The 27,362-nt window shown below is 43.0% G+C and overlaps 1 protein-coding gene across 2 annotated transcripts; it reads right to left on the reverse strand.

The window, feature by feature from the left end:
- Positions 1-1,278: 1,278 nt before the first annotated feature.
- map3k21 (mitogen-activated protein kinase kinase kinase 21) lies at positions 1,279-27,220 on the reverse strand. Of its 2 annotated transcripts, none has more exons than XM_085799636.1 (10): positions 25,403-27,220; positions 13,005-13,185; positions 12,743-12,891; positions 11,693-11,868; positions 9,975-10,215; positions 9,047-9,169; positions 6,575-6,725; positions 5,915-6,015; positions 3,456-4,286; positions 1,279-2,373 (listed from the first exon to the last, which is right to left on the reverse strand). In XM_085799636.1, exons 1-10 carry the CDS (start codon positions 26,226-26,228, stop codon positions 1,988-1,990), a joined length of 3,165 nt encoding a protein of 1,054 aa, XP_085655762.1. In that variant the 5' UTR covers positions 26,229-27,220; the 3' UTR covers positions 1,279-1,987. The 2 variants fall into 2 exon arrangements, with proteins under 2 accessions (XP_085655762.1, XP_085655765.1); XM_085799639.1 differs by having other exon boundaries at positions 1,846-2,373; positions 5,921-6,015.
- Between the last annotated feature and the right edge of the window lie 142 nt (positions 27,221-27,362).

Consider the following 27,362-nt stretch of genomic DNA (forward strand, 5'->3'; position numbering starts at 1 on the left):
TTGTCCTTCAAAAGTGGGACGCATTATCTAACGATCTCTAAAAAAAAAGAAAAAAAAAACACAGACCGAGGGGAGAGAGCGATAAAAAGCTTAGGGGACACAATCACCAGATAACGTTTAAGAACGGCTGGTAGCTTCTTTTTGTTCGTACTTTAAAAAGGGGGGAGAGAGAGCGCCCGGGAGTGACCATGGAAACAGGTACAGTATATATCCTGCAGAGTCAGACCTCCATTCAGTAGAATTCATAGGTCCAGGGGAACAAACGCTTTGTTCATCCTGACGAAGCCAAATAACCTGGCTCTTAAGTTTACGTCTTGTCTTCACTCTCTGTCATTCTCCAGACCTCACTGAGGAGGATGGGATGAGAAATTTGTTACATTAAAAAAAAAGGTGAACACAGAAATAAAACAAACCAGAGAAACTGATTCTAGGTGCATTCAATGAGTTAACGGCGTCAAAGAGCGAGACAAGAATAAATAACTGGTTTTGCATAAATTAGAAAACTGTGTGCACACATGATAACGACTCTGAGGACATGAAATAAGACACGATGTGAAGTACGTGAAGGCACAGGGTCAGTCTGATCTAACAGCACCGGTGCTGCTGTTTTTGTGCGCTCCATGCTCTAAACAGTGTCTTCCTGCGTGGCCACTCCCGGGCAGCGGGGAAATCCGTCTACAACTTCAATCTGGTATCACGCTGTGTCATTAAGAGGTGCAGCCAATCAGCTTTCTACAGGGGGGACGAGGTCATTTCAGTAATTTGGGGCATTTTTTCCTGACATGAAAATTCATGGCCAAAGAGCAGCGCCCTGCCCCCTGTTGCTGCAGCGTGCTGATGAAATATTAACCAAAGAAACCTTTCTATAAATACTCTTAGAAAAAAAAAATCAATATTAGCAACACATGAGCAAAACAGGCATTTTAAAATTTAAATCCATATTTTAAGTGGAACGATTCCAAGTTCTGCTTCGTAGGACACTCCAGTGTTTTTCTATCTGCAGGTATAAAATCTTCAGGGCATTCTAGGAGGAAACACACTTTCATCCCTGCTACGATCCAGTATGTAACCTGTCCCTAGTACAAACTGTACTGCAGCATCTCTGACTTTTAAAAACAGTCATCAAACAGCATAGATGCAATACAAAACGACTGCCAGCATTAGGCTGATAATGGATAAAAAGAAATATTTACAAACAAGGCATAATGATTTTTTTTTGTTCAACATTTTAAGGGTACATGCATGCATGATTCTCAAGTCAAAAAAAAAAAAAAAAAAAAAAATCTAAAAGCGTGATCACACAACTTTGAAACTGACATGGAATGTATCTCCTGCTGGTTGCTAAAGTAAGGTCAAGTCTTTTCATATTAAATTACCTATAAAAATATATATATAAATAAAAAGGTGAGGGTATTGTGTTGCGAAAAAAGCTGCAGCAGCGGTCAACGTTTAGCTGCACCGACAGAACGAGAAAGGAGGAGGGTGACAGAGTGAGAGAGAGACACAGACAGAGAGAGAGAGAGATGAGAGATGAGAGAACAGAGGTGGCAGTCGAGCAGCGAGGGATCAGAGGAGGAGCTGCTGATCCAGCTCTGGAACGTTCTGCTCACGTTTCAGAACTAGGTGTGTATGTATGTACCGTATGTGTGTGTGTGTGTGTGTGTGTGTGTGTGTTCTGTACTGAGTGTTTAAGGCCGTTCTCACACCGAGACAATGGTGCTCATTCTAGAACTCCAGTCCTCCGGAAGTCTCAGACTTGTTTTGTTACGCTCTAGAACACTGACGTCACTATGTTCTAGAACTAAGATAAAAAGCTGGGTTCTATGTTATAGAACTTTTTTTTTTTCCTTTTTTAAAAAAAAAAGGCAGCCTGGTTCTAAACCCTCCAGGAGTTCTAGGCCAAAACAAAAACAACAACAACTGTCATTCTGTCTGTATATTCTGGAAAAGCTCTAGATTGTATGGCATCAACTATGACCACAGCAGATCACTTCTCAAGGCGTCGTAAGAGAGGAACTCGTTCCCCAGCTCGAAGACGGAGGGCCGGCGAGCTCTGGATGCGGCACAGCGGCACGGTGCAGTCCCGTTTCTGTCCCTCCGTGTCCATGTCCAGCAGGGAGCAGCCCGTCCCCTCCTCCGTCGACAGCACCACGTTCAGGTTCTTCGCCGTCTTCTCTCCCGAGTAGTGGCCCAGGGAGCAGCTCTTGTTGCGTCCTCGCAGCAGGACGTGGAGCGGGGACGAGTGGGGTTTGGCCCGGAACGACACGGGCCGGGGTCTGGGGACGGCCTCCCCGCCTGACGGCTTCTCTGACCCGCCGTTCTTCTCCTGCTTCCTCTGTGTGGCCGGAGGAGGAAGACCAGGTGGACCGTTGGCTGGAAACACACAGAAGTACAAGTAGTTAATATCTTATTGGTCAATATTAGTAACCTCTTTTATTTATTCTATTTATTGATCCTTGATTCCACTATATTCCTTGGCATTTTATTTATTCTACTTTTACTCTACCATATCTATTTTTATTGTATGTGCTCAAGTCTCTGTACTGTATGTTAGTATGCAAACTGTTCAAACCAATTGTCCCTGGTGGGTTAATAAAGTCGTCTGTCTGTCTGTCGGTTGTGGCTGATTGGTGTTTATCTTTTTAAAGAGCTCTATCTGAAAGACATATTTGATTTGAAGAAAAAGAAAAAGAAAAAGAAGAAAGGCCAGCAACACTCGTGTCCTTCTCATTGGTTTTTATTGCGTCGGCGCTTAACACACACACACACCGCCGACGCAGTTTGCAATAAAAAACAATGAGAAGGACACGAGTGTTGCTGGCCTTTCTTCTTTTTCTTTAAGTGCAACTTTTGGCCGTGCACCTCTTCAGTTTGTTCCTGAAAGTTTTTTGGAGAGTGCGTGTTTTTATTTGTTTTGAACTTATTTGATTTGAAACTTAAAGACACCGTGTGAAAATTTCTCCCATCCAGCTTCCAGCTGAATAATATTCTTTATGCTGCATTCACGTGGAATCGGGCTGGCGGTCCGACAGAATGGCACGAGGCAAAACGATACACACATTACAAATATGGTGTTATGGCGATGACGTATTGTCAACCTCACCCACGTTTTACCGGCCTTCTCTCGTCTACTAAAAGGACATCCGGTTTGCCGTCTGCCTGATTCCACGTGAATGCAGCATCATTTTTAAAAAAAAATGTATTATCTGTACTATACAGTTCTTTGCTGTTGTCTGCTGCTGCAACCCTGTAGCTTCCCCCACTGTGGGACAAATAACGGATTATCTTATCTTACCAGAACACTTCAGTTTGTTGATGGGGGTAATAACTAATTAATGAATCACTTACTTTCCAATGGAATAATCGATTTTTGTTAATAGACAACATGTAAAGTTACACAGTCGCCTCTTTCGTACACACACACACACACGTTTTCTCTGCTGTGACTGACTCACTGTTGTGGTTGGTGGTGTACTTCTTCCTGCGGAGCCTCGTCCCTGTGTTGTGGTTGCTCTGCTCTGGCGGCTGGCTTTGGGTTTGCACTGGCGTCTGAGTTTTAGCTGCAGTCCTGTTGCTCTGTCCCTCCGTGGCCGCCGCCGGGCCGGGCCTCGCCGGCTCCGCGTGATGATTGACGACCACGAGCTCCACCTTTCCGGGGCTGCACTCGGACACCTCGGCCTCGGACTGTAAGAGGCACTTGGTGGAGTTGCATTCTATGATGGCCGACATGGAGATGAGATTGACGGGCTGCGTGGCGGCGTGGTTCGACGAGGCCTCGTCTTTGCGGGGGCGACCGCTCGGAGGCGAGGTGCTGCGCCTGAACCGCGTCGCGCGCTGGAACAGCCCCTCCTTCTTCTTTTTCTCCTTCTCCTCGCGCTGGGGCTCGCAATCTTCAGCGGGGGCCGAGTTCTTCAGAGCCTCCCTGATGTCGTAGCCGAGCACGACCGAGGCCAGCAGCGAGCCGCAGCCGTACAGCACCGAGTCGGTCTTGCGGCGAGCCGACGTCCGCTTCAGGCTGTTGGTGGGGGTGAGCTGCGGGGTGGTGGAGGTGGATGAGGTGGATGTGGTGGTGTAAGGGTCGTCGGGGGTCTCCGGTGCGCCGCCGCCGCCCTGCCCCGCCGCTCCGACCCCGGCGTCTCCCGGCCCACAATGCCCTGCGGGGCTCTGAGGCTGCTGCTCGTCCCTCCACAGAGGTAGATCGATGTACACCTGGTTGGGGAACTTGAGCTGCTTTGGTTTGGAGCTGCTGTCGGGACCTTCCTGGGCGAACGCCTCATCTTTACCGGCTGAGAACACAGAGGAGATGTAATTAAGTACATATTACATATGAGGGATTCCTTCCACCTACATGTAGGACCCTAGGATTTCCACAATCACGGAATCGCAAATTAAAACGGAATCTAGAATCTAGAACGCAGAATATCATGGAATTTGACATAATTTGCCTGAAATGCTGTTTTCATGTCCAAAAGCCTATAAAACCATGTGAAAAACAAGGAAATTATTTTTTAAACTAATATAATTTATTTTACTGGAAAAACGTTAAAGCATAAAGCATTAATATTTTGCTGGTACTTGAAGTACTTATAGTGTAGTTATGTTGCATCATGCAGTATTTGCTCTCAAGGTAAATACATTTAAAGTCATTTCTATTTAATTTAGGTACATTTTAGTCATTAAAGCTGGCCTGTGGAGTTTATACATATAAAACAATGTCCGTTACATTGCAGCCACTGCCAAACGACTTATTAGGATGATCATTGAACGCATCTCCACCACACAACAGTCCCTGGTTTACCCAGGAGCGCAATTGCCTCTGAGGAGCGACTTTCCCGCGCTGTCGCACAGGGAATTACGTATGCAACGCAACACGTTCGGATTTGACGTAGGGTTTAGAGCGCTGGTAAACAGAAGAGAAGAAGAACATGTTATCTTATTTTTGTCTAGTCTGATATACAGCCGGTGGAAGCACTGACACTGCAGCCACCGGAGCGGAGGAGACCCGACGGCGGATTCGTCCCGCCCCCCTCCCCCCCAACACGCACCGCACCGTAACTGGAGAGATCCGCCCGGTGAGCGTTCAGAGTCGACCACCGTACCCCCCCCCTCGCTGACCTCCGCGGTCCTGGCCCGCACAGGTACCAGGAGACCAAGACCCCCTGTCATGTCGGTCCTCCACCCTCTCTGATCCGCCGCTAGTTGCCAGAGCCCCGCGGAGCCCAGTCTCTCCCTCCTCTCCCACACTTCAGCACCTGTCCTGGGCTACCTGGGTAAAGGACGTTGGAGCGAGCCAAGCTGGCTCGCTCCAACGTCCTTTACTTTTGAAGTAGCTATAACTAATAATAATGCAACGTGTTTTACACATGTATAAGGTCACACCCCTAAATAAATGCCAAAGCTGAATGACCACAACTTTTTTTTCTCTTCCTACTTCGCCAGTCACCTGGTTGCCTGGTTACCTGCACTTACCGTTCGGGGAGGGAGGGAGGGAAGGGGGGGGTTCAACGTCATCGAACGGCGCAGGCTGACTGTTGCAGTAGCCTACTCGAAAAAAAACATGGCTGATGGCTCGTAATGAGCAAAGCTCCACAGGGCAGCTTTAACATTAAAAACACACTCTCTTTGGTAGTAAAATAAGAGTGAAAGGTAAAAAACAGAATTCCCAAAAATTAAAACAGGAGAAAACTGAATTTGGGAAAAAATAAAACTGATTTTATAGGGCCCTATAAAACCACTTGCTGTTTGACTGTACATAACGTGACTACCTTTGTGATTTAAGTGACAACTGGCTATTCAGTCATAAATCACTTACTGTAAGACAAACTGCAGTGCAAAAGATTCCACAGTCATTACGCGAACATCACTCAAAAGTCATTATGTCATTCTCAATTTTTAAAAACACACAGCGTCTCACGCTCACCTTGTTCGGCAAACAGGGCAGCGAGAGGGACAGACTTCTGGGACTTGACCAGGCTGGTGGACCAAGGATTACTGCCGTCTGAGAGAGGACGCACCCTGAAAACCATGCACAGACACACACAGAGGATCCAGGTGAGAAAAAGTAGTGAAGCTATTTCTGCACTATGAGGACACGTTCGTCAGTTCCTCACAGCTTAAAGGTCACAGTTTGGTTTTTGCGGTGCATGAGGGTTTAAAGTAAAAGTTTATATTCATTTTGTTGTGCTGGTTAGGGGGTTTGAGCAGACGTAGTAAACCAGTGAGGACAGGTGGGTTTGCTGTCTTCAGCAGCGACATCATCATGTGGTTGTCAGGTTTACCACAGTGTGAAAGAGAAAAGGCAGTTTGATCATGTGCTCTCTAGAAGTGTTATGACAGGACAGATACAGTAACCGGCGACAACAGAGATTAATCTTGACTGTGTATAATATGGTATAATAATTGTCATGTATTTTTTCTGGCATAGATGCATTTTGTGTATAACTGAAACACCTCGACATGAGGATGTGGAACCAAATGGTTGACTGGTTTTCAGACAGGTAGTGTGATTAAAAAAACAAAACAAAACAAAAAACGGCTTTTTTTGTGTATCAGTTTTTGTGTGTGTGTACTGTACCTCTCCACAGCAGCAGGTCTTTCTTTGCTCTGCACTGAACTCGGGCCCCAGGTTCTTCCTTTCTTCTTGATTCCCTTTTTCACGTCATCAAACTCCTCTGGCCTGAAGAGGGTGCTGCGGCCCCACGTACGGTTGCTCTCATCTTGAGTAACTGTTCACACACACACGCACACACACACCACAAGTTTTACCACAGAGTCAAACAACTGCCGCAAACCGGCAGGAAATCTGCTGTGAACATTGTTAGTTAGATTTTTTTTTACAGGTACTATTTACTCTGAAAAGGTGACGAGTCTTAAAGCAATCCTTCACCGTCACTACATGATTTGAGAAAATCCAGAGTGTAATTTAACCATCTGATAATATACAATAACACCAGTTTTATTAATTCACACATGTAGAAACCAAAAAGCAGAAGCCAAAACCCAAAAGGCTGTTGTTATAAACGCTTCTTAAACATGTGGGTTAGTCATTGTGAAGTTGTTATGAAGATGTGAGGGAAAGGAAAGCATCAACAAACACGTCAGGCCGACAGACTGGAGCCAAAACTGCCATAACTAGTGAAATATTAAATAAACCTTATAAGTAACCTCTTAAAAGGCACCAAAGGAATCATTCAGGCCAAATAATACCAGATTATTAAAGAAACAAAACAAGGAATGGCAGACTGGCCCAAGTCTGTGGCATAAACCTCATCGTCTCTTCTCATTGGATTATTCAGGTTTAGTTAAGTACCTGTGGATCAGTTTCAACCGGCAGCAAACAACAAAGTCTTGTTATTAACCACACATCAGGAAACCAGATCAGCGTGTTCAATCCCCACTCATGGGAAGCTGTTAGACATCAAACCCCTTCAATTGTCAAAAGTCAGCAAAACACCACAATCAGGGCTCAGTGCTGTTAGCACACAGAGTCCACGGCCGCGCCGCGCCGCCCGTGGGGAACCAGTAGCTTGCCTGTGCCTGTGAACCCAGAGTAGGCTGTGAGCTCGCTGGACAGATCAACATCCTGCTGGTAAACATACAAACTGTCCCTCCGCATATGGGATGTCGCTGAGGAGGGAAACATACACGTTACCTCTGACCAACATGAGCATCATGACACAGTTGTGTTGATGCTCCTGGGAACTGAATAATGTTTTATGTACAGATACATTTGCCAGCGAGAAGACATGCAGATTTGTCTCCAATAAGGTTGACATGAGAACCGATACTACAGTACCAACACACAAAACATACGGTGATACCTGCTTCTTTTCAGTACCATGAGTGCGAGATAACTTTGCCCTCAGCGGGCCGTTTTGATTCGTGCCGGAACTGACGTGAAAATTTTAGGTCTGCGCTGAAGAAGAGCACTGAAGAAAAACGCCTTTTGTTAACTACCAAAAAAAATGGCTTCTACAAGTGCGGCTGAAGGGCTGGTCGCTGTGCGTCACACCAGTATGGGTGAAAAGACCCTAGAAGTGAATCAATGAGAAAAACAGTTCTCTTGTTGAACTATTTGAAGGACTAGTTCTGGTATCAACTACTGAAATTCTGGTATTGAGACAAGCCTACTGAATAGTCTCAAATTTGAAACATATAACTAATACAAGTATATACAGGAATATGTGGTAGGGTCCAAGAGTCTGAGACAACTTTTCCATTCAAATAAATGGGAAATCGGGCACTGTACTGTATATACAGGCATGTATGCATGCATTTATGTCTGCATGTTTATCTTTCATGTACAGGATATGAAACAAAAATGTCTCTTTATTCCCTCTGATGATAAAATAAGAAAATATTATGGCTTCTGTAAATCCCATGTTTAACTATGCGATTCCTTATCAAGTGCATAGTTCATGTATTGTGTATGTTTCTCAGGGGAATGTATGCATGCCGTGAAAGACTATTTATCCAGTCACTCGGCATCAAACATGTCAGTACGCAGACTAACAGCACGTCACAACAGTTTTTTTTTTTATTCTGCTGATTCTGTAGATGTTGAGGTGATTTCTGCCGCTCCCTCCCTCCCTCCCTCCCTCCCTCCCTCCATCATCTCCGTTCGGGCTAAACAAAACAAAAACAGTGATTGTGAGCAACGATCTGCGCCCTCTGTTTGAATGTCACCATCTACCACCAATGCTCAAGAGGAATTTGTTCCAGTTATTGCAAGGGCGTTGGTGTGTGACTAACAACGTTATCAAACTGTTCAAACAACTGGCTGACTGCTTAGGCCTCTGGACCTTTTGTTCGCACAGCTCTTGTCACAGTGGATGTGGATGACAATGTTCCCATGTTCCCGGTTCCCATGACATCCACTGTGGGCTGATGTGATTTTTTTTTTTTTTTTTTTATTTCCAAAATGCACAGACTTGATAATCCAGGACAACAGAGAAGAAAGCTGACGCTGAGGCAGAGGAGGAAGCCAGACCTCCCGCTAAGGAAAACTTGACCATAAAAACAATAGAAAGAAAAACACTGAACTTACGCTGAATGGCTCGTAGCCGGGGGATGAGTGTGGGGCTGCTGGGAGGAGAGGAGCTGGTGCTGTGAAGGCTCCGCCTCTTGTCCATAGAGGGCGACGCCTGCACAGTGATCTTATGCTGGAAGTCTGCAAAATGCAACATAGACAGATAGAGGGGTAAGATAACGGTCAGAGAGCTTATACACCAACATGTTCACTTTAATGTCCGACACATTGCAATCGCTGTAACACTGGCACAGAGCGCCTTTAATATTGTTTTCTTACTGTTAAATTTAAGTGTTTACTTTAATATTATTACTTTTTTAAAATTCTCCCATTTCATTGTGTAAACTGGCTTCTCCAGAGCAGGACAGAGCAGATACACTCTGGGCCATAGCTGTAGTAACACTATCACCTAGTTAGACCAGCTGTGCAACACTATTTTCTAATGTAGGTACCTCTATGCAGGGCTCCAGACTGCGACTAAATGGTCGCATTTTGCGACTAAAATTTGAGACAGTGCGAGTAAATCCACTCGCGCATGTGCGACCAGTAAATTTGCCGTTTTGTTTTTTTTTAATGACCACTGTGATTGGCTAATGTGTGAAAAGAAATGTGTGTTTCTCTTCTCTATTAAAACTGTTGCACAATAAAATGTGAATTTAAAACCTTATAGTTTCTGCATTTATCAAACTATTTATCAGTGAAAATTTGAGGAAATGTGAAAATTTACTTTGCAAGTTGATTTCGGTGTGCGCCCCTAAATTTTCTGTTGTGCTCCTAACATTTTAAGTTTGGGGCCAGTGTGCTCCTAGTAAAAAAAAGTTAGTCTGGAGCCCTGCTATGTATCACTTTGTCAGTGAACATCTCACTTCAACAGTTCTAATTCCCACTTCTCACAGTTTGAATATAAAACAATCGAGTCAAAACATTGTTGAGTGTGTACGCTCACCTGAGGGCAGGCTGATGCGGTTTCCATCCTTCAGTTTAAGGCGGGAACGTTTGAATTTGCCCTTCCTCTTCTTCACGTTGGGCTTGTCTTTGTTGAGCTGGAAGATGAGGATGTTGAGCTCTCTCTCCAGCACGTTGATCTCACGCTCCGCCAGCTGCTGCTCCCGACGCTTCAGCAGCTCCTCCTGAGACTTCTGCTGCAGGGCGGCCCGCGTCAGCTCCTCTTCCCTGGAACACAGCTCCTGGAGAAGACAGAGATTAAGATGCAAATATGGTTAAACTGGCAGACAGACCTGCGCTGTACTCTCCTGAGGACAGTGACACACTGACGGGGGAAGACAAGACTATTTACAGAGTTTACTCTTGCATGTGTGAACACGCGAATTAGAGCTGCTACAAATCTGCTGGCAGGCACATTAGTTGCATTATGGGTAATGTCGGTGCCAGGTTAAAATAAGATAATAGTCCTGGTTCTGTTGCTTCAATTTTGATGAGTGCAGCATTGTTTCAGAGATGCAGTGCAGAACTGACAGAGCACTTTTATAATTATCAAACAAATGAAAAGTACCTTATGAATTCAAACAGTTTCTTTTACCTTATCTGGTTTATGATTGTTACTGAGCACTTTTACATTCAGGCTGCATAGTTTACAAAGATGCACTTTCAGGAAAAAACTCTATAGAAATACAAACGGGTAAAAGAAATCTCTTATAATGCACCTAAACCAAGAGAAAAGCTGACTGACATCTACTGTACAGTGTTAGTTGTGTATTAGATGCTGTAACAAGTTGGTTTGGGGAGATTACTGCCTGCTGTTTCAGGCTGTGTTACAACAGACCTGTCTCCTCCCGTGGCGTACTTTTTCTTCATTCCCTCCATTTTCTCTTTAATTGCTCTCAGCCGAGTATTAATAATCCTTACTGGATGACTTCCATAAAGCTGCTTTACAGTCAAGCCCCTTCAGCCACCCACCTAGACACAGATTACTGGGAGATGTTAACAGGAAATCTGCTGATGCACCGGCTAATTCAACAAGTAATCTTAAGCAATTTGCAACGGTAAAACTTGTTTTCTTCTTCTCTTGGTGTCAGTTGAGTGTTTAAATGATTATGCTGAATGACAGTACAGAATATAACACCACAACACATGTTTAAAACAAAGTTAAGCATAAAAATAACAAAAGGGCACAAATTAAATCTCTTAAAACAACACCACCACCTGTAGAGACTCCAGTGCCCGTGTCATTCAGTTCACCATTCGTTAACCCAGGTCTGTGTGCTGATCCTGCTGTTTCTCCAAACACTAATTAACCCCCCTTTTTAACACAGCAACAGGAGACTTATACAGGAAGCAGATTAAAGTCTTAACAAGGGGAAGTACGCTAAAGCACCTCAGCACTGATGACTCATTTTCTTAAATGCACGATTAGCTTGTCCATTGAAAGTAACCTATTAAACTTAATAGCATTTCCCAAGTGATCCACCGTGGTTAAACCTAATGTTAATAACAGATTCATAAATATGTATCATCATTAAAAAAATAAATAAAGCCATATACAGTACTAATACAAGGAGGTGTGTCACATATAGTGAGTGTACAGCAAGTTTCCAGCTTCCCACGCAGTGTGTGAAACAGGAGAGGGGGGACCCGCCTACTCTCTGACTGTGAACATGAATTCACGTATGTACTGTATCTATGCCATAAGTGTCATCACTTTACCTTCTCTTTGGTCCTGAGCTCATCAAACATCTCCTGAATCTCCACACGCCAGTCGTCCTGCATGCTGTGAAAGGAGTCCTGGGGCATGGTGGCCATCACCGCCTCCTCGATGGCCGACAGCTGCTCCAGGATGCAGGAGAAGGAGGGACGCACATGGGGGTCCTGGTCCCAACACTCTGAAAATATATAAAGAGATGCATTAACAAACACATCCTCCAGTGTAGATTTGTATAGTTACTTCTACACTAAGCTTTGGTTGTTTACTATAGTAGGAAACTATTAGCGGTCGCCTCAAGCCCTAAATGTGTCGCGACAAATTTTGTCATGGAAAATCTGCACAACCATTACTATAATGAAAAAAAAACGAATGAAAAGAAATGTTTACCATAATCATTAATTGTTAAAGGGATAGTTCAACATTTTGGACGGAGTTGTTTTCGAGGCAAATGCAGAGACTGCTTGCCGAAAAACTGCCCCTGACGGGAACATGCATCAGTGGTTTTGCATGAATTTATCTCAAAAAACAATTCTGTCTCGTAACGTCCCGCTATTGTCTCATAGCGTGGTGAATGTGCAGGTCACAACTTGTCCACGAGAGCGTTTTGGAGTTGTTGGATTGTGTATTTGATGAGTTTGATGAGGGAAACCAAGAAATCCCATGAGCCTCCGTAGCGTAGCTCTGAGCAGCTCGCAGCTCTGCCATTCTAAAAATACCTTGCACTGACAATTAAAGGTAACGAACCTACTGCTATGACTATAGGGATTATGGCAATGGGCCAATATGCCAAAATGTTGAACTATCCCTTTAATTATATGGTGCATGTGGAAAAACTATGTAGAATATAAAATAACTACCAAAAAAAAGAAGATCTAAAATAGATCAATTTGCACTTGCACTCTTTACAAAGACGTTTCTTGTCTTTACACTGTATTTCTGTCTATAGCTGCATGTAGTATTGTTTCTGTTCAACAAAGAACATTATGGGACTAAAAGCTTTATAAACTAGCCGATAAAGGTCACATAAAAACAACTGACTCTTATTAATTTACCTTCCATGAGCTTGGCGAAGGTGGGGGGACAGGTGGAAGGGATTGGTAACGTTAACTTATTGACGGCCACACCGTAAGCAACAGCCAGGCCGTCTATCCCTCGGTATGGTACCTCCCCTGTCAACAGCTCCCACAGCAAGACGCCATAGCTGGTGAGTGAGGGAGAAATAGTTAACATAGGAATAAAAAAATGTCAGATAAATGAGAAAAGAAGATATTCTGTTCTTGGGTCTGTGTGTGTGTTTGTGTTATTTTATCACACCTCCAGACGTCACTGCCTTTGGAGAAGAGAGACGACTTGATGACCTCGGGGGCCATCCAGGAGTAGGTTCCTGCTGCTGACATTTTTGTGGTTTTGTGCCACTCCCTGGCCAGGCCAAAATCTGTGATCTTCAAGGTCTTCCTCCCGATGTCGTCATTCTCAATCGTTTCAAGTAATAAAACTGAAAGAAAAGAGCGCGAGGGAAGGGAAGGGATACATTAGAGTGGAGCCTCATGGAAAAAACTGGAAATGTGATGAAAGCAAAAAAAAAAAAAAAGGAAGACAAATGTAGATACACATGACGAGGGAAAGAGGAGAGTGATAGATGAGTGATCGAGAGAAACGGACAAGAGAAAAAACAGGACTGGGATTAAAGTGACAGATGTTAGGGGGGAAGAGGAGCGGGGCAAAAAGACGAGTGAAAGCGCGAGATACAAAGAGATGGGGACAGAGGAAAAGACAACTGCGCAGGTGAGGAGATGATAGTCGATCTTCAACAGGGCCAACAGCGGTATGCAGGTCATTTATTACTGTAGAAACACAAGGCTGACAGCGCCACAAAGCACTTGTCCTCAGGTCCTAAAACTGTTTAACACTTTAAAGACAGCCGGGACCCTGCAAACCCCTCACAGTAACACTACACCCGGCCTGAGAGCCCTGCCACAGTGAAGCTACAACCACCTGACGTGGGAAGTCAAGACCCTCTCCACCAATCGTATGTCGAGAAAATATCATGACACTTTTCTGAATGGTTGTGGGTGAGGACAAAACTGTCCACACAGGACAACGAGACTAAGATCTATTTCTGGAAGATAAATAGGTGTGTGCACATTAGAGACTAGTTTATTATGAAATCAAAACATCACAACTTTCTTACCACTAAAGAAAATATGAAATAAGGACGAGTCAATGGCTGCAACAACTTTCATGGATTAATCTGCCAATTATTTGATTGATGATGATGACTAACCTTGATTAACTGATAAATATTTTAACAAAAAAGCTTAAAAAAAGACCCAATACAATTTCATAGGTTGTACAAGCTGATGCCTTTAAATGTTGATCTGTCCAACAGTCTAAAAACTAAAGATACTCTATCTAGTTTAATATTCTGTTGATCAGCTACTCAACAATTAAAGCTGGTGTAAACTGCACAAATTTGATGAAAAATAAAGAATGTAAAGTTAAAGTTATGTAATACTGAATAAAAACCAAGACGGCAGCAAAACAAACTTATCTCTAATAAACACAGGAGTCAACAAAAAGACATTTAAGATTTTTGTGCCACTCGCAACCAGGTGACGACTGGGGAGTAGAAACATTTTTCCTCCTTGAAATGTTTCCTTTTCAGAAGAAATAAATCTCCTCTCAGCGTCTCTGTGGGCTGATAAACCAACGGCCAAATATTCCTGTTATCTCTTCACAGGAAAACAGCTTTTTACATGAAGTAGGAAGAAATCAAAAGCCAAAAACAGACTCTTTGATCCTTTTCACCCTCTTGGTATTATTTTCAACATTTGCTTTTGCCCCGGCCAAGATCTCCTCACATTACAAACTGTCCCATTTCATTATTTACATGCAGCCTTACCACTGCAGGTCACTTTGAACGTGTCCTATCAGCGGTCAACAAAGCCAAGTCCAGCAGAGAAACTAAAACTTCAGAGTCTCTTTGTGTTATCTGGCAAATGCTTTACAGTTATAATGTAAAACAAATGGTGTGGATTAAAAACAACACACACCAGAGTGTATTGTTGGTGTGTGTGCACTCCAATAGCATTCCCATGGGAAAACAAAGAGACGTAATCATAGAGATACTTAGTGGAGGTGTTGAAAACACATCAAGGCATTGGTGATTCTTCTCCCGCTTTATCACAAAGTAACCAAACTATTTGTTAACAGCTTTCAGTTGTGTGTGTGTGTGTGCGCACAAGTATTATATGAATGGAGGAGCTCTGTTATCTCACATTGACCTTGGACTTACTCCTCCACAGCAGCACCAAACTAAAACGTGGTCAAGCTCACGCACACACAAACCTGTCATACCACCATTGTCAAGTCCCACCACCCACCTACAGTATATCACTCTTTACTTATTTTCTAACCATCTGAGACACAATTGGCTTATTTATAATAAGCATACAGATCTTTTATAATAGTAAAGAATACATTGTGACCAACTGCACAGCAAATGTGTCGTGACAAATAGAAGAACAGACAGTCAGCTAAGAAAAAAACTCAAGAGGCTCCACAGTGAAACTCTGCTTTTAGTCCTTTTTCTCTCTCCCACATCAGCCACAAACTGTACCGCAACACCTTCACACTTTTTACCTACACTCAGGGGAATTACCCGACACCACATACAGATCTGATATCATAAGTGCTCTTATACGACATTGTGTGGAACATTACACAAGTGAGGAGGCCCATGCAAGCACTCATATATACATATATATATATATATATATTATGATACTGTGCTTAATAGTTGCTAAGAAGCAACGAAAACTGAAAGAATTATTTCAAATGTCTCGAATAAAAAAGGATTTATCATTTATTTTCATATCAATAACTGTTTGTTATTTTTGGACTGTCGAGCCATAACAAGCAACTTGATGACATCAACTTGTAACAGACATTTTTCACAACTTTCTGTCATTTTATATTGATATTGATAATCATAATCATACATAATCATCCTCAAAGATCTATTGCATGCTGCTAATAATGTACTGTATGTGATGTTGCCTCACTGCACTGTGCTGGATATTGACTTTGTTCACATTCATCAAAAGTAAGCTTCATTTTGAAATCAATGGACATGCGTCTTGCTCAAGTACTGTTGCATCAGATATGTTTACACAATACACATATTTACTTACAGTGGATTTAAAGATTATTATTTTCAAAACAAGATGCTTTACAAAAACCTGCAACAAGCTGTACAACCTTCACAGATAATACTCCAAAGCAGAAATGACTGCACTCACACAACAAGAACCACTTCAACAAACACATGAACAGACCTATCTAAAAATAAATAGTTTTGGGCCATTTTCTTTGAGCGTTATTGAAGTTACAGTTACAGAGGGTGAGTGTAGAGATTTTTATTTTGTTTTTAATAATATTTTCTGGGTCCATGACATGATTTCAAGTTGCATCTCAAGCATAGTGTGACTCCTATGGGTTTCCATTAATAACAGGGGTATTGGTGCCATTACTAGCCTCGGGCACAGAGGGGATCCTCTACCCAAGCTGCAACAATGGGAATTCCATTACAAACAGGTTTCACTGGACCAATGATATACTCCGACTTCCTGTTGTCAACTTCTCTCTCAGTGATTCCATAGATTCCTCCCAGCAGGCTCTGTAGGTTCATAATGATGGCTTGGTTACACAACCGGCAACAACAGTGGGTTTGCGATGAACCCGTCCATGTTGATTGGCCGATAGAATATCATGCCAAATACTTTCTTTGTAGCTCCGTGATACTTCAGTGTCAGCCCTCTAGAAATTTCTGATAAAAGACCTCGCTCCTGTCTACATGACTCCGTGCTGACGTTATGCTGCCAAAAAAAGAATACACCTTTAAACATCAGCCAGCCATTTTATTTGGCTTCTGGGGTCTAGCACTAATAACACAAATACACCACGTAGTCACTGTTTAACTTGTGATTCAGTGTCATGTGATTGATAAAATGTTACATTACCCAAGCACACTGAAGGCCATAAAATGTGAGTTGCGCGCTTTTTTATCAAAGAATGTGCAAATAAATGCAGGTCAAGTTAAACAAAGTCTCACAGATGAAATCAAAAAAGCATCAATCATCGTAATAAATTAACCTGCTGTAACTGAAAACTGGAAGCTGTAAAAGGGGGAAAATCTCATCTAACTCATTAAGAGTTGATAGTTCAGTATATAAAGTTTGTAAAGGAAAGACAAACTTTGACACAAGGAAGAAGTAAAGTAAGGTCGCCTCAGTGTCTCTTCTTCACTAATAGCTCAACTCCAAACAACACATCACCAACTCTTCTTTGAAGCCCACCTCTCGTGACCTCGTCACCTTACTCTACTTTCTAAGGTTTTCCAAGGAAGGTTCATCTCAGCAGGTGAACCCTTGACCAATTCAAACAATCTTGCCAAACTGTGGAGTATTAAACTGAACTACAGGGAAAGACTGCATGTTAAGAGAGAAACTTGTTTATTTTTTTTCACCTCTGCCAAGAACGTTATCATTTGTTTGTCAGCAGGATTTCACAAAAAGTGCTGAACAGATTTCTTCCAAACTCAGTTTAGGTTAGGCCAGGTCAGAAGGGTGGATACAGATTTGTGAGATAGGGAGGATTTCTCAACAGTTTGCAAAAACACTGCACCTATTTGTTTAAATGCCAACATTCACATTCAAATATAGTCAGGCACAGGCACAAATAAAACATTAACAATACTATGACAAAGTTTTGTGGCAACGCATGGGCATGGACTTGTTTCAAAATTGCTAAGGGAGATGTTGTGGCTCTTGTTGACATCTGTTTAGGGTTTATCCCAAAAGTTCAAGCCCCAGGCTAAACCCCACCCTGAACTACAAAGATAAATCCAGTGCCTGTGTTCAGGCAAAGTGTAAAGTTAGCGTTAGTAAAGCCTTAACAGCCAAACTAATGCACAATATCAGGCTAGGGCTTGTTAATATATTGTTTTGTTCCCACAGACAAACTAAAGCCATGTTTGGATGAATATGTTTAACATGAGAAGGTGGAGCAATGGTAACCTAATTATTACTTATGAATCTCATGATTTTAATCCCACATAAAGTAGGCCATGATGTGAGTAAAATTTTGAACTGCATTGACACAGTGTTACAGCCTAGTATTGAAGCAAATCCATGAAGACTGTATGAAGATTGTATCTGCAACCAAGAAATATAGAAAAGATAACCCTTTTAAATATTCAGTAGTGTGCTAATGTATGTGTCAGCTATAAATACTCACTTTACAGTAAACTACAGCTTACTTTCATAAATGCAGCTGTGTGTAGCCTACAAAATCTTATCATTACTGTTTATGTAGATTATCAGCATTGACAGCTGCTTCAAGTGGAGTGTGAAACCTGTTTGGTGTGATAAAAAAAGATTTGAATAGATCTCATTCCTGTTATCTTGAATAGTAAATTTACAATCTTTTTCTTTTCGCTGTGACCTAGTTATTAACATCACAATCTATTTGTGATTCTTTGCGGTGACTGTTCTGAAAAAACTCTTAGGACCCTTGGTTGTTTTCCGTGCTGCTGCTTTCCCTCAGCCTATACTTTCTTAGTCTTTTGAAAAGAAAATGTTTTGAAGCGGACAACAGTGCAATGCAATTGGAGATGGATATGCCTCCAAGGCAGACCCCACCCTCAGTCCAACCCCCATTTAATTCCCCCTTCCCAACAGTGGATCTCCAGGCAGACCCATCTTTCATAGTGGAACAGTGGGAAGATCAGAAGCAGAGCTGCTGCCTTCAAAGCAGGTCCCACGCTTCTTCCCTTTTCTTTCTGCCCCTCGAGGTAAAAAAGAAAAAAAATACACTTTTTGGGCAAAACTGGGCACACGTTCCTCTCGCGTCAATAAACCAAAATCTATCTAAACTGTGAAGCAGATGGAATTCCACAAAAAGTAATAAGTAAAACATAAACAAATAAAAAACATGTTGGAAAATGTCGAAACAGGATTATTGCTGACAAAAACTGTCATCCATGTGTTATCTTTCACTTTAAACAATTTGTAAATAACTTTTTTTTTTTTTTTTTTTTTTTAAGTAAAATTTAAAATGGTATATTAATCCATTACCACAGATTTATTCATAAAAGCAGCCAGTTTTCAGTATAACCCCTGAGGCTTCTTTTATTTTCCTGGTGGCATTAACAAAAACATTAATAGCAGGACAGTTTCTGTAAAACATCTGTGTTGCCTGCTGGCTTGACGTGGCAGTATTTTCGCAATTGTGCCAACAGACTAAGCATGAGAGCAAGAGGGCTTCCTGTAGTAAGCAGAAACAAGGCTGCTAAACATTCCCCGACTGGTCTGTCTCTCCCGGCTGAAATGAGAGTGCCCCCAGGCATTCTGGTTGATGGGAAAAGGATCAGGGCTAATGGCTGACTAAATCCATCTATCATGGTCACGTCTCTCTGGGCCACTTGCTCCTTGTCTGTCCTCCTGGTTTGTGTCCACTAAAAGCTCAAATTAACCCGTAACTAGGCTAATTAAAACAGAACAAATGTTAAAGGTGTAGGGGCTAGTACCTTTTGCCGCAATAGTATCTATCAATGTGTTGGGGAGCTGGGAGCGGATTGGTCGATTTGGAAGGCAGCCCTTCTCAGCTGTGGGCCCTTTTCCTTTTCACCCTGCCCTGCAACAATAGGTGCAGTCAGGGAGAGGTCATAAAAAACACAGTGAAAGCATCTCCACTCCTCCTCTCTCCCCTCTGCCCATTCTCTCGACAGAGAAAAGACAGGCAGTAACTGTCTGTGTGTCACCAGGGGTAATTGTGGGAAGCCAGAGAAAAAGTTGCCCTGCAACACCTAGTCAAGCTTTGGTAACTTTTCCTCCTACATTCTTCTTATTCCAGAAGTAGAGCAGGACAACAGAGCAAAAAAAAAATCTGAGGAGGAAAAGAGGGAGCTTCTTGAGGGACACTTTTACTGAGGGACATCAAGCAGAACTGTTTTCTCTCCTGCGGTGAACTCGTTATGACCTGGTAATGAAAAGCGAGGTTTAAGAGGAGTTCTTTCGCAGGGTGATGTTCCCACAGAAGTGGAGTGGTTCACAGGGAAACCCTGAAATCTACAGATAGGTGTGCTGCTCAGTATTTTCATACCTGATGCTGCAGCAATGGGAGGATGGGGAGATGAACTGGAAGAGACATGCAAATTAACATATTTAACTGATAGTCAGTGTCTCTGTTTGGTTTTCTTAGTTTGGATATCGCAACAGAAAATGTGTGACAGGTGCATCCCTCGTTGTATTTCTCTAAACTATTTTTAAGTGCAAGGGAGCAAAGTAAAGATTGTACTGCTGTTTTAATTCAACTCATGTGGCAGTGGCACACTTTTTTTTCACTTCTTCGTCGTTCTCCTCATTTCCGTCAGTCAGTTAACATTTATCATCTATTACTTTCTCAATTGATTTCATCTACAAAATGGAAAGCACAGTTTGTGTTGTTCTAACAACTAATGTGGCGTGTTGACGAGAATATGATCCATCACACACAAATTAGCTGCCACGCCATGTTTCTGAACTTTTTATTGCACATTTATATTTTTATTTTATTGATAGTTTGTCTTGATAGTGTGCTTGTGTTTTCTATATTGTGTTTGTCTTTGATTGAGTGTCTTTTATGCCGAGAGTAACCAAAGGCAATTTTCCTTGCGTGTATGAATAATGACAATAAAGAATTCTTGACTCTTGACGTTTAGAAAATAACAGGTGCACAAGCCCCGAGCACTTTGCCCCCGGTTGTTGCCACTGCTGGGTCATAGCGGGGTCATGCAGTGGTGCAATGGTCGTCACAGTGTCAACACATGTTCCCCCCAATACTTATTATTTTTCTTCATCAGTGCAGTGATACAAGGGAATGCTTTCTGCGCTTATGTAACTTTTGCAAAGTCTTGACAGGTCTGCAGAGCGATGTGTGTGTGTGTGTGTGTGTCTGTGTGAATAAAGAGACGGGAAGAGGGAGGGGACCATGGGGACGGCGTGATGAAGTCTGACAATAGCTTAAGATTGATGGGAGAATGCGGCAGCACACGTTCCTAACAGAACCCCATCAGTTTCAGTGGCATTCAAGCTCACATTCCTGGCATACTATCTCGCGCACCAAGATGTGAAACTCCAAAGTTAATGTGGGCTATGAGAGCTGGCTCAGGGCCAGGTTTCACTGTGATTTCTTACTCTTATCTACTGCTCTGTATAACAACCAACCACCCCTTGCTGTGGAGAGAAAGTTTTGAGATTGAAAAGAGATTGAAAGGTCAAGGATAAGATGTTGTGAATAAAACTGCATTGGAGAAATCAGAGCCCAAAAGTAAATAAAGTGAAGTCTGTTTAGCAAAAACCTGATATAACTTACGCATCCATGCCATAAAACTGTCATCCACTCTTCCATTGCAATGAACATGGAAAAATAGTTTCTTTTTCTCAAGCTTGTTGAAGTAGCAAAACTTTAAACTTGCATGACAAAAACAAAGCTTGCGTGACATGTAGGCTATTAAACATTTCTATTTTAATAAATGAATATGTACTTACAACAATACAACAGTATAATTAAACAGAAGTTTTTAGATGACAATCAAACTCCATGACACACCTATAGCTACATAAGGGAGCAGCGACACAAATAATACTTGCTGCAGGGTAAATTCCTTGTTGGTTTTGATCTGCTCAGAGAGTTTGTCATTTGATATTTAAAAAAAAGAAAAAGTAACTCCAGTCGTATCCTCTAAAGTTTGAAAATGTTTTTTGGCCAACAACAACAACAACAACTACAACAACAACAACAAAAAAAGCAGACATGAAAAATAATAAGGAGCAAGAGGGAAGCAAGAAGGGAACAAGGGAAGGAAGGTAAAAAAAGTGAGGAGAAAAATAACGAAGTAGGAAGAAAAACCCCCTCAGTTTGTGGCAATAAAAGAGTACCGCTGCTCTCTGGGAGATTAAATATGAACGGAACAAAACAAAACGAGGGCTTTGAGACCCTCCGAGTCCTAGCCATTCTTCTGGCCACAGTAGCCTAGCAACCGCTGCTTGACCAGTCCATTGTGCAAACGTATGTTAAGCTTTTATCCCTCATTAGCAACATTCCTCCCTGCAGGCTGGGATTTTACAGATTAGGTTGAAAAACACAAAAGAGAGAGAACAAATCTTGCTGACTTCCAACATATTACTTTACAGGCTAATCATTGATCAAATAGCTGTATGTTTGTCTGCGTGGAGCATGTGTACACTGCAAGTTGATAAATGACAGGCCGAGTGCTTGAGTGAAGGTGGAGAAGTTTGGGTGTTTTTCTCTGCGTCTGTATTAAATGTAGCTGCCTCTGTCCGGGTTTATTCTTAGAGGGAAAAACACTGTGGAACAACAAACTGATGATAAATGCGAGAAACAGAGCCGACCAAACAGACACCGTGCTGATTAAATATTAAAAAGGGACAGACTGCTGGTTAAAAACCACTTGCTGAAATTTACCCATTTTCCCTTTACCCCCTGTGTAGATAATTCTCACTCTTTTTATCCTTTTAGATTGACTGATGCACACACACAACACCAAGAAGGCAGGCAGACAGACAGACAACAGGCCGACACTAGCAGCAGATGCAACAGTTGCAGATGCAACAACTTGTCTAAGCTGCATTATTCTGTTTTGTTTTTTTTTCCTGGGAAAACAACCCAGCACACCACAGGGTGCCATTTGTGTGTGTTTGTGTGTAGGAGAGAGTCGTTTGTGAACCCACTGGCCTGGTTCAAAGCAAACACATACAGCTTGTCTCATTCTGTCTTTATTTAGATAAGACTGTATGTATTGACTACAGATGTTCAGACTTCTGACCCTGCAACCGGTAACTACACTGCTGCAAACCTGGGGAACTCAGCATCTTGGTCTTGGTTGGAGAAAATTGACATTTACTCCTCTGGCTTTGAATCTGAAGGAGTTTCCTTGGTTGTACCACAACCCCCCAAAGATGCATTAAGCCCACTGTGAATAGTCTCTCCTAAGTTTTGTTTTTAAATGCTCCCTCCTTGTTAAAAGCTTATGCTGTGTCCTCTTGGTCACAGTGAAGTGGCAGGACAAACACATGGACTTGTCTTAACAGCACTGCGTCTGTTCGGGGGAGTTTGTTTGTGTATGTTCACCAAACATCCGATTAGCCCCAACAGCCCAAACAGCAGTTAAATCCTTTCTCTCCATCTGCCCTTTAATTAACGCAGATCTCCATCTTAAAGAAGAGTTGGAGTTAGAGTTAGGCCTTTCTACATGTTCACCACATGGTGCGATCATACACACAATCAGAGTATTTAAATGTTTTGTTTAAACTCTTCGGGAAAATCAATTTCTCTGGACACAACGACTATTTAAATATATATCAGATATATTAATATATTTTAAACAATGTGTTAATGTTTTAAAGCAAATCTGGTTTATTCTCATGTCAGACAAACTGTTCACTTACTGCAAACAATTGGAAGGGATAGTTCAACATTTTGGCAAAGCCGAGCCACGAGCTGCTCAGAGCTAGGCTACGGAGGCTAATGGGATTTCTTGGTTTCCCTCATCAAACTCATGACAACTTGTCCACAAGAGTGTTTTGGAGTTGTTGGATTGTGTATTTGATGAGTTTGATGAGGGAAACCAAGAAATCCCATTAGCAGCTTGCGGCTCTGCTCCACCGTTCTAAAAATAGCTTGCACCGACAATTAAAGGTAACGAACCTACTCCTAAAACTATAGGGATTATGGCAATGGGCCAATTTGCCAAAATGTTGAACTATCCCTTTAAGTTGATGGATAAACTGCACTGTACTACAAATAAAATCCCAAATATTGGTATTTGGTCAACATGTGGTTTTGGGATTTGCCACAAATTTCCAATAAATTAACTATATTTTCAAATTAAATGGACTGTACAATTTCCTATGGGGGTGGATTGACAAGGCGTTTACGACTAAACATGCTCCCACTATCCACTGTGTGTATTATCTCAAAATATTACCATGTATAAAGGTCACATTTACAGCATGCACATGTTATGATCACTGGGCATTTGAAGTGTTTGAACTGCATGTGTATACATTTTGTAGACAATCTGTGCAGCACTGTCTGGCAGACAATCTTTGTCTTGACAGGTTGCTCATGCAGGGTCCAGTCTGTGTGCACTTCACATGTTTTGTCTCTATATTCACACATTATCTCTCACAGCTGGAGATAAACAGACATCCTTGTGCCAGAGCTGCTCTCCACATGGCCCCAGGTAGATAAGACACTCTTCTCACAAAGGGGGGGAAAGAAATAGTGCTCTGAGTCATATTACACACATAAACACACCTGAGTTAACGTGAGTAGCCTGTGACAAAACACACATGACTCAAACTCCTTTCTCAACAAATCCTGCCCATTCATTATTCAGTTTGATAAGAAACTTATTTTGGTGCCTAATGTCAATGGAGGATCTAGGCCTAACTGTTGTTGAGTTGTTGTCTGTACTGACCCAAGTTCAACCACGTCTGACTTGCAAATATTACAATGTCTACTTGATCTCATTTCTTTCTGCAAACACAAACTGCAGGAACTACGAAACCATGCAGACATTCTTAGTGTCTTGGCATATTCATATGTATATATTTTAATTATCATACCTAGATTTGTCCTCTGTCTAACTCCTTTTTACCCTGTGACCTCTGGTATCAGATTTGGTGGGTCAAGCTTAACAATGTGGACCAAGTACGTCTGGTTATGTGTTTGGTAAATCACTGACTTTATTTGAACAACATTTCAGCTTGGGGTGGAGAGGGGGCAGGGAAGGTGAGTGTGTGTGTGTGTGTTAAAGGATGGTGGGGGGGGGGAGTGCAAGAGAGGGTGGAGGGGCAGCCCAGCTGAACAAACCCTGACTTTATTTCACATCCTCTTGATGGTATCCCCCCACCACTTCATACAACCAGACCTTGTATTACCTCTTTAAATCTATCCTGAGTAAGGAGCAATAGATAGCCTAAGTTTAGGTTTAGTCTGTAAAGGTGAAGCTATGTTTTCATTATAACCTATAAGAAATAGGTGCACATTCTCTCCATACACTATGTCATTAATATAATATGAAGCATCCACTATCTGTGCCACAAGTTGACATGTGCAGTTGCCAGAGTGATCTCGGAGATTGTCCAGGGTGGATGCATAATGGTACAGTAAATGCTTTATAATGAGGTTATAGATTAACACAGCTAACACAGTTGCTTCTGCTCGACAAAGCCAAAGCTGTGATGGTTTTTCATGTACTTGTGCAGTAAATGTGCTGTTTTTCTTTTGGTGAAACATGGAAGGGGCGACTCAAATAATCTGGAATCTTTGTGAGGATCATGAATGAAAAGGGGAATGATGACAGAAATGTGAAAATTTGTTCAGCAAGTCAATGTATGGTTTAGTTAGGGGGCCACTCTGCTTCTAGTTAAAAAAAAGTTAGTCTGGATCCCTGCAAGGAAAAGCTAAAAGAAGGAGGATGTGCTGCATGTGCAACAGGTGCATGGTTCTCCCAATGTGATGACTTTCTCCTAAACTTAATTGTTCACCTTCCATTAGTTAAGCACACACACACACACACACACTTTCACACACACACACACACACACACACACTTTCACACACACACATCAATCTTTGCTTACTGTTACTAGACTTCAGGTCCCGGTGGATGATGGGTACCACTGCCTCCTCGTGCAGATAGTGCATCCCGCGTGCAATCTGCACGGCCCAGTTGACCAGGATGTGTGGAGGGATGCGCCTTCCGGTCAGCACCCGGTTCAGTGTCCCGCCTCGGGCATACTCCATAACCAAACACAGGTTGGGCTCGTCCAAACACACTCCCTCCAGTTTAATAATGTTGGGGTGCTGCAGCATGGAGAAAAGTTTTGCCTCTTGTTTAACACTGTCGGCGGTGGCTGTTATGTCCTCGTCCGGGTCTTGCCGAGCCGCCTTCACTGCAACCTCTTGATCTTTCCATGTGCCTCGGTAAACTTTGCCAAATCCCCCCACGCCTATGATCTCCTCTAGCACCAGTTCACAAAAGGGGATATTACAGGGCGAGCTGGGGACTCGCTCTCTTGCGCCCACTGACCCACTCGTGGCCGGTAGACGGTAAATAGCCGGCTGGTATGTGACATAGTTGGAGGGGAAAATCCCGACCCGGTGGTTGATTTTCCCCGTCCACCATCCCTCGTCCCCGGAGATCGCTGCGTCCTTGGACAGGACCTCCACCACGTCCCCTCGCCGCAGGCTGAGCTCGTCCTCGCCGCTCGCCTCGTAGTCGTACGCGGCTGTCCACAGGGACCGCGTCGGGCAGAGCGGGGCTGAGTGAGCCCACGACCGGACCGTGGGGGGATCTGTCCAGGCATGCTCCCCGGTCGCTCCATCGCTGCTGCTGCTGCCACCACCGCCGCCGCCGCCGCCCGGCCGCCCTTCACCGTTTGGGAAAGCGGCCTGCGAGACATCCATTTCTCGGTGGCCGTAGCGGCACCATAGGCTGCAGCTCTAGCTTTTTAAAAACTAAACTTTAAAATAAAAAAAAACTTGAAAACATTAAGAGTAATAACTTTTGGAAATCCGCATGGTGTCACATCTACTAGCTGATGATGAGAACAGAGGGGGGGAAGTCCCAGCGCAGGGTCAAACCGTGTCCAAAGTCCGTCCTGTCCTGTGTGTGTGTGGGACAGAGAGAGAGAAAGAGAGCGACTACAGCTCGGTATCCACGTCGCCACTCCGGTTATAAGTGTTGGGTCAATAACTAGCGAGCTAGGCTACGGTTAGCCCAAATACTTTTTTTTTTTTTTTTTTTAAACAAGTGTCAACACTTTGTCGGACTCACTGAAGGCTAAATAGCAATATATACCACATTAAGTCTGAAATCCCAAATAATTAATCCCACCTAGTGAGAGAAAGTTTGCTCCTCCACACCACCACAGTCTCTAACGCCAACAGGCTAAAGTTAGCAACAGTTAGCTCTGGAGCTAAGTTACTGTTTTCGCAGGTGCCGCAAGAGGTGCACCTGCACCGGATAAAGTGAGAGGTGTCTCTGTCCAAGTTGTCATCAAATCGCCAACTAGTCACCGAGTATCGATGAGTGAAGTTCGCTTGTTTCTTTTCTTTTTTCCTCCTTTTTTTTCTTTTTTCGATCTTCTTGGCAAACCCCACACTTGTAACGTCTAGCGGGTTAGCTTAGCATAGGTCAGCCCGTTGACTAGGATACTACTGCGGCAGTTGGAAAAAGTTGCTCCGCTGCGAATGTTTAGTTCTCCGCCGTTGACGTGAATGAAGAACAACAGCCGAGGATGGAGGAAAGCTTGGACAAGGCAACAACAATCATCCTGGATTTCAGCGAGCGCAAAAATGTAGAGATAAAAAACATGAAGGGGGAAAGAAAAAAAAAGTCCGTCAACCTTAATCAAAACAACCCCCCCTCATCATCAGCAGTGTCGCCAAGCGGAGTCGAGTGAGTTGGACCCAGCAGCAGTGAGTGGTGGCAGGATAGACGCTGCTGCTGCTGCCGCTGCTGCTCTCCGTGCTGCTGGCTGTGCTGCCCTCTGATTGGTGCATCCAATGGCACGTGACCACGGTGTCAGCGGGTGAGGA

This window comes from Trachurus japonicus, chromosome 15, assembly GCF_045865225.1.
Source record: "Trachurus japonicus isolate A0001 chromosome 15, Traja_1.0".
NCBI lineage: Eukaryota > Metazoa > Chordata > Actinopteri > Carangiformes > Carangidae > Trachurus > Trachurus japonicus.

What these genes read in the sequence shown, in the direction of transcription:
- map3k21 (XM_085799636.1), bottom strand. Translation starts at nt 26,228, where the DNA reads ATGGATGTCTCGCAGGCCGCTTTCCCAAACGGTGAAGGGCGGCCGGGC. An exon ending in GGACCTGAAGTCTAGTAACA is followed by an intron (nt 13,186 to 25,402) that starts GTAAGCAAAGAT and finishes CTTTTCTTTCAG; the next exon opens with TTTTATTACTTGAAACGATT. An exon ending in AGACCTGCTGCTGTGGAGAG is followed by an intron (nt 6,016 to 6,574) that starts GTACAGTACACA and finishes CATGGTTTTCAG; the next exon opens with GGTGCGTCCTCTCTCAGACG.